This window comes from Oryx dammah, unplaced genomic scaffold (genome assembly GCF_014754425.2).
Source record: "Oryx dammah isolate SB20612 unplaced genomic scaffold, SCBI_Odam_1.1 HiC_scaffold_25, whole genome shotgun sequence".
In the NCBI taxonomy this organism is placed as follows: Eukaryota; Metazoa; Chordata; class Mammalia; order Artiodactyla; family Bovidae; genus Oryx; species Oryx dammah.
The window spans coordinates 92,617,521-92,628,919 of record NW_024070209.1 but is presented as its reverse complement, the minus strand read 5'-3'; the positions used below and the strand labels follow the sequence as shown (position 1 = coordinate 92,628,919).

The 11,399-nt window shown below is 40.7% G+C and overlaps 1 protein-coding gene across 1 annotated transcript in view; it reads left to right on the top strand.

Annotated features, from left to right (window-relative positions):
- The first annotated feature begins 10,972 nt into the window (after positions 1–10,972).
- Positions 10,973–11,399, top strand: part of LOC120852299 (olfactory receptor 1J4-like) — a 15,082-nt gene continuing 14,655 nt past the window's right edge. Inside the window, exon 1 of the mRNA XM_040225713.1 lies at positions 10,973–11,391. Coding sequence (XP_040081647.1) covers positions 10,973–11,391 — 419 coding nt within the window. The remainder of the gene's footprint in view (positions 11,392–11,399) is intronic.

The window sequence follows — 11,399 nt, the reverse complement described above, 5'->3', positions numbered from 1 at the left end:
TAAAATGGACTGGAATGAGTGAATTTAACTCAGATCACCATTATATCTACTACTACGGGCAGGAATCCCTCAGAAGAAATGGAGTAGCTATAATGGTCAACAAAGAGTCCAAAATGCAGTACTTGGATGCAATCTCAAAAACGACAGAGTGGTCTCTGTTCATTTCCAGGGCAAACCATTCAATATCACAGTAATCCAAGCCTATGCCCCAACCAGTAACACTGAAGAAGCTGAAGTTGAACAGTTCTATGAAGACCTACAAGACTTTTTAGAACTAATACCTAAAAAAGATGTCCTTTTCATTATAGGGGACTGGAATGCAAAAGCAGGAAGTCAAGAAACACCTGGAGTAACAGGCAAATTTGGCCTTGGAGTACAGAATGAAGCAGGGCAAAGGCTAATAGAGTTTTGTCAAGAGAACGCACTGGTCATAAAAAACACTCTCTTTCAACAACACAAGAGAAGACTCTACATGTGGACATCACCAGATGGTCAACACCGAAATCAGATTGACTATATTCTTTGCAGCCAAAGATTGAGAAGCTCTATACAGTCAGCAAAAACAAGACCGGGAGCTGACTGCGGCTCAGATCAGAACTCCTTATTGCCAAATTCAGACTTAAATTGAAGAAAGTGGAGAAAACCGCTAGACCATTCAGGTATGACCTAAATAAAATCCCTTATGATTATACAGTGGAAGTGAGAAATAGATTTAAGGGACTAGATCTGATAGACAGAGTGCCTGATGAACTATGGACAGAAGTTCGTGACTTTGTACAGGAGACAGGAATCAAGACCATCCCCATGGAAAAGAAATGCAAAAAAGCAAAATGACTGTCTGGGGAGGCCTTACAAATATCCGTGAGAAGAAGAGAAGCAAAAAGCAAAGGAGAAAAGGAAAGATATAGGCATCTGAATACAGAGTTCCAGAGAATAGCAAGGAGAGATAAGAAAGCCTTCTTCAGTGATCAATGCAAAGAAATAGAGGCAAACAACAGAATGGGAAAGACTGGAGATCTCTTCAAGAAAATTAGAGATACCAAGGGAACATTTCATGCAAAGATGGGCTCGATAAAGGACAGAAATGGTCTGGACCTAACCGAAGCAGAAGATATTAAAAAGAGGTGGCAAGAATACACAGAAGTGAAGTGAAGTCGCTCAGTCGTGTCCAACTCTTTGCGACCCATAGACTGTAGTGTACCAGGCTCCTCTGTCCATGGGATTTTCCAGGCAACAGTACTGGAGTGGATTGCCATTTCCTTCTCCAGGGGATCTTCCCAACCCAGGGCTCAAACCCAGGTCTCCTGCATTGTAGACAGACGCTTTACCGTCTGAGCCACCAGGGAAATCACAGAAGAACTGTACAAAACAGAGCTTCACGACCCAGATAATCACGATGGTGTGATCACTCACCTAGAGCCAGACATCCTGGAATGTGAAGTCAAGTGGGCCTCAGAAAGCATCACTAGGAACAAAGCTAGTGGAGGTGATGGAATTCCAGTTGAGTTATTTTAAATCCTGAAAGATGATGCTGTGAAAGTGCTGCACTCAATATGCCAGGAAATTTGGAAATCTCAGCAGTGGCCACAAGACTGGAAAAGGTCAGTTTTCATTCCAATCCCAAAGAAAAGCAATGCCAAAGAACATTCAAACTACCGCACAATTGCAGTCATCTCACATGCTAGTAAAGTCATGCTCTAAATTCTCCAAGCCAGGCTTCAGCAATACGTGAACCGTGAACTTCCAGATGTTCAAGCTGGTTTTAGAAAAGGCAGAGGAACCAGAGATCAAATTGCCAACATCCGCTGGATCATCAAAAAAGCAAGAGAGTTCCAGAAAAACATCTATTTCTGCTTTATTGACTATGCCAAAGCCTTTGACTGTGTGGATCACAATAGACTGTGGAAAACTCTGACAGAGATGGGAATACCAGACCACCTGACCTGCTTCTTGAGAAACCTGTATTCAGGTCAGGAAGCAACAGTTAGAACTGGACATGGAACAACAGACTGGTTCCAAATAGGAAAAGGAGTACGTCAAGGCTGTATATTGTCACCCTGCTTATTTAACTAATATGCAGAGTACATCATGAGAAATGCTGGGCTGGAAGAAGCACAAGCTGGAATCAAGATTGCCAGGAGAAATATCAATAACCTCAGATATGCAGATGACACCACCCTTATGGCAGAAAGTGAAGAGGAACTAAAAAACCTCTTGATGAAAGTGAAAGAGGAGAGTGAAAAAAAGCTCCAATATTTTGGCCACCTGATGTGAACAGCTAGCTCACTGGAAAAGACCCTGATGTTGAGAAAGACTGAAGGCAGAAGGAGAAGAGTGAGACAGGGGTAAGATGTTTCAATAGCATCACTGATGCAATGGACATGAACTCCGGAAAACTCCAGGAGATGGTGAGGGACAGGGAGGCCTGACATGCTGCAGTCCATGGGGTCATGAAGAGTCAGACATGACTGGGCAACTGAATGACAATAACAGTAAATATATATGACAGAGGAATAGATAAAAATGTGGCACCTAACTGTTAGTGGGAATGTAAATTGATACAGCCACTATGGAAGATGGTATGGAGATTCCTTAAAAAACTAGAATAAAACCACCACATGACCCAGCAATCCCACTCCTAGGCATATACCTAAGGGAAACCAAAATTGAAAAAGACATATGTACCCACAGTGTTCATTGCAGCATTATTTACAATAGCTAGAACATGGAAGCACCCTAGACGTCCATCAACAGATGAATGGACAAAGATGTGGTACATATACACAATGGAATATTCAGTTCAGTTCAGTTCAGTTGCTCAGTCATGTCTGACTCTTTGCAACCCCATGAATCACAGCATGCCAGGCCTCCCTGTCCATCACCAACTTCCGGAGTTCACTCAAACTTATGTCCATCGAGTCGGTGATGCCATCCAGCCATCTCATCCTCTGTCATCCCCTTCTCCTTCTGCCCCCAATCCCTCCCAGTATCGGGGTCTTTTCCAACGAGTCAACTCTTCGCATCAGGTGGCCAAAGTATTGGAGTTTCAGCTTCAGCATCAGTCCTTTCAGTGAACACCCAGACTGATCTCCTTTAGGATGGACTGGTTTCAGTCCAAGGGACTCTCAACAGTCTTCTCCAACACCACAATTCAAAAGCATCAATTCTTTGGCACTCAGCTTTCTTCACAGTCCAACTCTCACATCCATACATGACCACAGGAAAAACCATAACCTTGACTAGACAGACCTTTGTTGGCAAGGTAGTATCTCTGCTTTTCAATATGCTATCTAGGTTGGTCATAACTTTCCTTCCAAGGAATAAGCGTCTTTTAATTTCATGGCTGCAGTCACTATCTGCAGTGATTTTGGAACCCCCCCAAAATAAAGTCTGACATAGTTTCCACTGTTTCCCCATCTATTTGTCATGAAGTGATGGGTCCAGATGCCATGATTTTAGTTTTCTGAATATCGAGCTTTAAGCCAACTTTTTCACTCTCCTCTTTCACTTTCATCAAGAGGCTTTTTAGTTCCTCTTCACTTTCTGCCATAAGGGTGATGTCATCTGCATATCTGAGGTTATTGATATTTCTCCAGGCAATCTTGATCGTAGTTTTTTTTTTAATATTTAGATTTCATCTGGTTTTTCACTCTCCTCCTTCACCTTCATCAAGAGGTTCTTTTTGTTCCTTTTCGTTTTCTGCCATTTGAGTGGTATCATCCTCCTATCTGAAATTGTTGATGTTTCTCCCACCAAGCTTGATTCTAGCATATAACTCATCCAGCTGGCATTTCTCATGGTGTGCTCAGCCCATAAGTTAAATAAACAGGGTGACAATAAGCAACCTTGTCTTACTCCTTTCCTTTCAAACCACCAGACATTTGTTCTCATGTCCCATGCTAGTAAGATTATTCTCAAAATCCTGCATGCTAGGCTTCAGCATTACATGAACTGAGAACTTCCAGGTGTCCATGCTGGGTTTAAAAAAGGCATAAGAACCAGAGATCAAAAAGAAAAGAAAGTAACCGGACATTTAGTACTATGTATTATAAAGATAACTAATGAGAACTTACTGTATAGCAGAGGGGACTCTTCTCAGTGCTCTGTGGTGACCTAAATGGAAAGGAAATCCACCACAGAGCATTGAGAAGAGTTCCCTGTGCTGTACAGTTCCCTGTACTAAACTGTTATATTTAAACGGGGAGGGAGGAGGGAGGGGGGTTCAGGATGGGGAACACGTGTATACCTGTGGCTGATTCATGTTGATGTATGGCAAAACCAACACAATATTGTAAAGTAATTAACCTCCAAATAAATAAATAAATTTATATTAAAAAAAGAAAAACAAGGTTGGACATATTAAAAAATAATAAAATATAGTAGTGTTATATTAAATTTTTGTATTTTAATACATAGCAGTATTGTGTGTTGGGAGAAGACGATGGCACCCTACTCCAGTGTTCTTGCCTGGAAAATCCCATTGACAGAAGAGCCTGGTGGGCTGCCGTCTATGGAGTCACACAGAGTCGGACACAACTGAAGTGACTTAGCAGCAGCAGCAGCAGCAGTAATGTGTTTTTGCTGCTGCTGCTAAGTCGCTTCAGTCATGTCCGACTCTGTGTGACCCCATAGACGGCAGCCCACCAGGCTCCCCCATCCCTGGGACTCTCCAGGCAAGAACACTGGAGTGGGTTGCCATTTCCTTCTCCACTGCATGAAAATGAAAGTGAAGTCACTCAGTCGTGTCTGACTCTTCACGACCCCATGGACTGCAGCCCACCAGGCTCCTCCACCCATGGGATTTTCCAGGCAAGAGTACTGGAGTGGGGTGCCATTGCCTTCTCCAAGTATGGTGTTAAATATTACTATATATTAAATAGAATAGCAAGGAGAGATAAGAAAGCCTTCCTAAGTAAACAATGCAAAGAAATAGAGGAAAACTACAGAATGGGAAAGACTAGAGATCTCTTTAAGAAAATTAGAAATACCAATGGAACATGTCATGCCAAGATGGGCACAATAAAGAACACAAATGGTATGGACTTATCTGAAGAAGAAAATATTCAGAAGAGATGACAAGAATACACAAGAGAACTATACAAAAAAAAACCTGAATAACCCAGATAACCATGATGGTGTGGTCACTTACCTAGAGCCAGACATCTTGGAGTGCAAAGTCAAGTGGGCCTTAGGAAGCATCACTACAAACAAAGCTAGTGGAGGTGATGGAATTCCAGCTGAGTTATTTCAAATCCTAAAAGATGACACTGTTAAAGTGCTGAGCTCCATATACCAGCAAATTTGGAAAACTCAGCAATGGCCATAGGAATGAAAAATGTCAGTTTTCATTCCAGTTCCAAAGAAGGGCAATGTCAAAGAATTTGCAAACAACTGCACAGTTGCACTCATTTCACATGCTAGCAAAGTAATTCTCAAGATTCTCCAAGCTAGACTGGTTCAACAGTATGTAAACCAAGAACTTAAAAATTTTCAAACTGGATTTAGAAACTGCAGAGGAACCAGAGATCACATTGCCAACATCCATTCAATCATAGAAAAAGCAAGAGAATTCCAGAAAAATATCTACTTCTGCTTCATTCCCTGGTGGCTCAGAGAGTAAAGCGTCTGCCTGCAATGTGGGAGACCCTGGTTTGATCCCTGAGTCAGGAAGATCCCCTGGAAAAGGAAATGGCAACCCACTCCAATATTCTTGCTTAGAGAATCCCATGGACATAGGAACCTGATAGGCTACAGTCCACAGGGTCTCATAGAGTCGTACATGTCTGAGCGACTTCACTTTCTTTCTACTTTCTTTTCTGTTTCTTTGACTGCACTAAGACCTTTGACTGTGTGGATCACAACAAGCTTTGGAAAATTCTTCAAGAGATGGGAATACCAGACCACCTGACCTGCCTCCTAAGAAACCTGAATGCAGGTCAAGAGGTAACATTTAGAACTGGACATGGAACAATGGACTGGCTCCAAATTGGGAGAGGAGTACCTCAAGGCTGTTTATTGTCACCCTGCTTATTTAACTAATATGCAGAGTACATCATGAGAAACGCCAGTATGGATGAAGCACAAGCTGGAATCAACATTGCCAAGAGGAATCTCAATAACCTCAGATATGCAGATGACACCACCCTTATGGCAGAAAACCAAGAGGAACTAAAGAGCCTTTTGATGAAGGTGAAAAAGGAAAGTGAAAAAGCTGACTTAAAATTCAAAAAACTAAGATCATGGCATTCAGTCCCAATACATGGCAAACAGATGGGAAAACAATGGAAACCATAACAGACTTTATTTTCTTGGGCTCAAAAATCACTGCAGGTGGTGATTGCAGCCAGGAAATTAAAAGACCCTTACTCCTTGGAAGAAAAGCTATGACCAGCCTAGACAGCATATTAAAAAGCAGAGACATTACTTTGCCAACAAAGATCTGTCCAAAGCTATGGTTTTTCCAGTGGTCATACATGGATGTGAGAGTTGGACCATAAAGAAAGCTGAGCCAAATAATTGACACTTTTGAACTGTGGTGTTGGAGAAGACTCTTGAGAGTCCCTTGGACTGCAAGGAGATCCAATCAGTCCATCCTAAAGGAAATCAATCCTGAATAATCATTGGAAGGACTGATGCTGAAGCTCCAATACTTTGGCCACCTAATATGAAGAGTTGACTCATTGGAAAAGACCTTGATGCTGGGAAAGATTGAAGGCAGGAGAATGGAACAACAGAGGATGAGATGGTTGGATGGCATCATTGACTCAGTGGACATGAGTTTGAGCAAGCTCTGGGAGATGGTAAGGGACAGGGAAGCCTAGCATGCTGCAGTCCATCGGGTCGCAAAGAGTTGGACATGACTGATCAACTGAACAACAGAATTGTATACGTATGGCTAATTCACTTTCCTCAAGAGCAGAAACTAATAAACATTGTAATTATACTCCAATAAAAATTTTTAAAGAAGAGTTTCTTTTGAATTGCAGATGCATTTTATTATTATGAAGTCAAGATTACTTTTTTTTTTTTTGAGTTCATGACTTCTGTGTCTTATCTAAGGAAATGTTGCCTACACCATGGGTTTATACTTATAGGTTTTACACAATTGCTCCGTTTCAAGTTATGGTTTGCGTGTGGTGCAGCCAAAAGTCCATGTTCACTTAAGACATATTGATACTGAATCATGCTGACATCATTTTCTGAAACAATATCCTTGCCACGTTAAATTGCCTTGGTGCATTCATAAACTATTAATTGACCTTGTGTGTATTGACTGATTTCAAAATTATTCACTGTTCTATTGATCTATATTCCTATTCTCATGCCAATATTATTATTTTCTTTGCTATGGATTATAAAATTTTGAAATCAGGTAAAGTAAGTCTGGCAGTTTTTTTCTCATTTTAAATTATTATGGTTTCCCTTTCACGTCTGTGCAAAATTAAGAAGTATCTTCAAAAAGTAGGCTGCTAATGTTTTTGGCTTTGATGGCATTGACCCTGTAGGTCAAATGGGGGAGAGAACCAGCTCTATGATAATATTGGATTATCCAGTCTGTGTGCAAGGTATATCTCTATTTTCATCTTCTTTATTTCACCATAAATATTTTGTGCTTTTTAATGTACTAGTATTGCAGGTATTTTGGTAAATTCATCCATATGTATTTTTCAGTTTTTATACTGTTATAAATAGTATATTAAAACTTTTCAATTCTCCATGCTAGGATATAAAGTACCATTGATTTTTGGGTTTTGTTCATCAGCTTTGTAATCCTGCTACCTTGCAAAATCACTTAATGCAAACCGATTTGGAGGGAGATTCTTTTTTGTTTTCTTTTCCCTCTTTTTCTGCCTTTTTTAAGATAAGTTTATTTCTTACTTGTTCATTTTATCTCTATTATTATCTTATTAGGTATATGTCTTTTTTAGCATTGGTTTTTATCCCAGTCCTTCTATGGTGTCATTTTGTGTGTGTGCTGGTGCTATGCAAAATGTAATATCTTTACCAACTTTATACATAAACATAAGACTAAACAATATGTTACCAGCATCTGGAGTGACATTTAAGTCTGTGGTATGTCCCCAGCTCTAGTCTGTTTGGGTGTAAAGAAGGAAATAAAAATGTTGGAAGGAGTTTGATATTTGATACATGTATAGAATATTACAATAGCAAATTACTTTACTGTTTATTTATTTCATTCTATAAACTCTGACTTAAGCAATCCCTTAGGTGAGTGAAGACAGTCTGGCTTTATTACCTCTCTTTTCTGAGTTCAATTTAACCTTCCATTCTTCATGTATTTTTCCTGGACATTTCAAAGTTAGGTTCTTCTCTTTGCAAAGGAGCATGAAGTTCCTCACAGGCATGGGGGAATCATGATAATGGAGCCTGTAAAACTGGAAGCTTTGGAGATGTGAAAGTAACCTTGATCAGACAACTGACACAGAGAAGATTTCAAGGCATAGTCTAATCTTTAGTAAGGTTTAACTTTATTAAAGAATTCAAGATTTTTTATTAAAGAATCACTGAGTTAATTCAACAATTTTGTTGTTGTTTAGTCATTAAGTTGTGTCCAACTCTTTGTGACTCCATGGACTGCAGCATGCCAGGTTTCCCTATCCTTCACCACCTCCTACAGTTGCTCAAACTCTTCCCTGGTAGCTCAGCTGGTAAAGAATCTGCCTGCAATGCAGGAGACCCCAGTTCAATTCCTAGGTCAGGAAGATCCACTGGAGAAGGGATAGGATACCCACTTCAGTATTCTTGCACTTCCCTGGTGGCTCAGATGGTAAAAAATTTGCCTGTAATGCAGGGCACTTGGGTCAATACCTGGGTTGGGAAGATGCCCTGGAGAAGGCAACGGCTACCCACTCTAATATTCTTGCCTGGAGAATTCCATGGACAGAGAAACCTGGCGGGCTACAGTCCATGGGGTTACAAAGAGTTGGACATGACTGAGGGCTTTCACTTGTTTTCACTTTTCATGTCCATTGAGTTGGTGATGCCATCCAACCATCTAATCCTCTGTCACCCGTTTCACTTCCTGCCCTAAATCTTTCCCAGCATCAGAGTCTTTTGCAATGAGTTGGTTCATCAGAACTATTCAGCAAGAGTGCAGCTAAAATTTTTAAATTTTAAGTAGATTGACATGTTGATGTTATATGTATTCTTTATATTTATATGCATAGAAGTAGATATGCAAATATTATTGCAATGTATTCTTATAGGAAAAGAAAGCTATAAAATACCATATAAAATAAATCCTGTTTATGTAAATATAAAATTTCTTGAATAAAATCCACTTTAGAAGGATAAATGAATAATGGAAGGGTGAAGTTCTTTGATGTACTTCTTTCCATTCATATCTATGTTATTGTATTTGGGTTTCCATCATGAAGAAGAATTAATTTTAAAAGCAGAAAATCAAAAGGGAATTTCCACTTGGAAAATAAATCCCTGCTCACATACCAGGCTATGATTTAATTCAGGGAAACATTAAGGGAAGGGTAAGAAGGTCTTTTACATCTTTTGGGGGGCTCATATCCACAGGGCATCACCACGATATTCTTCCTAAGGACAATGTTTCCTCAAAATCTGCCCTTAGGACCACGTGCATCAGAATTCCCTGGCTGCAGAGTTCAAGAAAGAGCATATCACTGGAGGTGGGGCTGGGATCTGCAACTTTAACAAGCTCCCCAGGGGATTCTGTGGCACATCAAAGTTTAGGAACGACTGCCCGAGGGCATCTGTCTTGGAGAGAGTAAGAAGAAAACTGAGCAATTAATCTATGTTTAATGCATGTCTCTAACCAGGAGTTCAGGGTCTGGTCCCTTGAGTCTTCTCCCTGTTGGGCAGATGATAGTGTTCACACTCCATTCTGAACTTGGAGATGAACTCCTTGGAGACGAATTCCAAGGCTCATGGAGTTTTTCTCTCTGATGCTGGTAAGAGGTTCAGGACCACAGAATCGGCTACATCTGGTCTCCAGGTGTCCTACGGAGAAACTGAGAAACCTGTCCTTACTCTCAGCAGCCAAATCACATTAGCATAAAGTTCAGAGTATAACTGGTTTCCTTTCCCTATAGCAGGTGTGTATTTGTGTGTGTGTGTGTGTGTGTGTGTGTGTGTAAGTATGTATGTACACAAGTGGTCTTATTTATGTCAGTTCTTATGCTAGTACCTAAAGACAAGGGGAGAAGGCATATCATGGCTTATCACTTTGACTCTTGATAACAACTCTTTTTATTATGGGTGTGCCTGTTCATGAGGTCAGGAGAGTTTGTTGGATCAAGAGAAGATTAGATAATGATAAATATGAGTACTAGTAAAAAAAAATATGTGACTGACAGTAATATTTTTACTTTGTAAAGCAGTGATATTGCAAGGCTGAGATATATGACCCTCTGAGTTCAATCAAGAGATATGATTCTTTTCTCTTCAGCCTTTATACATAATTTAAAATTTGGCAATATATTTTTGATCCACTTCCCTGTGAGAATTTGTTGTTGAAACTTTCTCCCTATACTATACTTAGGAAAGGATTTTGAAGTCAGATTTAAGAAAAATCATTATGTCACAATCTGAAAGTCAAACCATAGGATTGTTCTTAAATGTACAGAAACAGAATAGAAATGAGAGAGATTTTAACTTACTATCTATCCCTTTACTAAGATGCTGTGACATTTTCTCTTTGTTGAAAAGACACAGCTGCAAATTATGACTTAGAGATGGCCTCTCTCCTAGATGATGGAAAAATGCCACTGAGCCAGTTTCTGTTCTGTATCAAACCTCTTCTTGGTTGGTGAATTCCCTGTTTTACATGGTAATGCCATACATTTTAGGGTTTTGCAGGGACATGGCAATGCAGGCAGACACTGACATTCACCAGCCGAAAGGGCTAATTATTTTCTGCCTCTGTAGTGAAAATGTGCTACTTTACTATCCTTTTGTTCACAGCAGACAGGAGAGGAGCATGAAGAGGGAGGAAAATAGCAGCGTGTCTGAATTCCTCCTCCTGGGACTCCCCATCCGGCCAGAGCAGCAGGGCATGTTCTTTGCCCTGTTCCTGGGCGTGTACCTGACCACAGTTCTGGGCAACCTGCTCATCCCCCTGCTCATCAGGCTGGACCCTCGCCTCCGCACCCCCATGTACTTCTTCCTCAGCCACTTGGCCTTCACTGATGTCTCCTTTTCATCTGTCACTGTCCCTAAGATGCTCATCAACATGCAGACTCAGGATCAATCCATCCCCTATGCAGGGTGCATAACACAGACGTATTTCTTCCTCCTTTTTACTGGTCTGGATGATTTCCTGCTCACCTCGATGGCCTACGATCGGTACGTGGCCATCTGCCACCCTCTCCACTACAGCACCGTCATGGGACAGGGGCTGTGCCCCT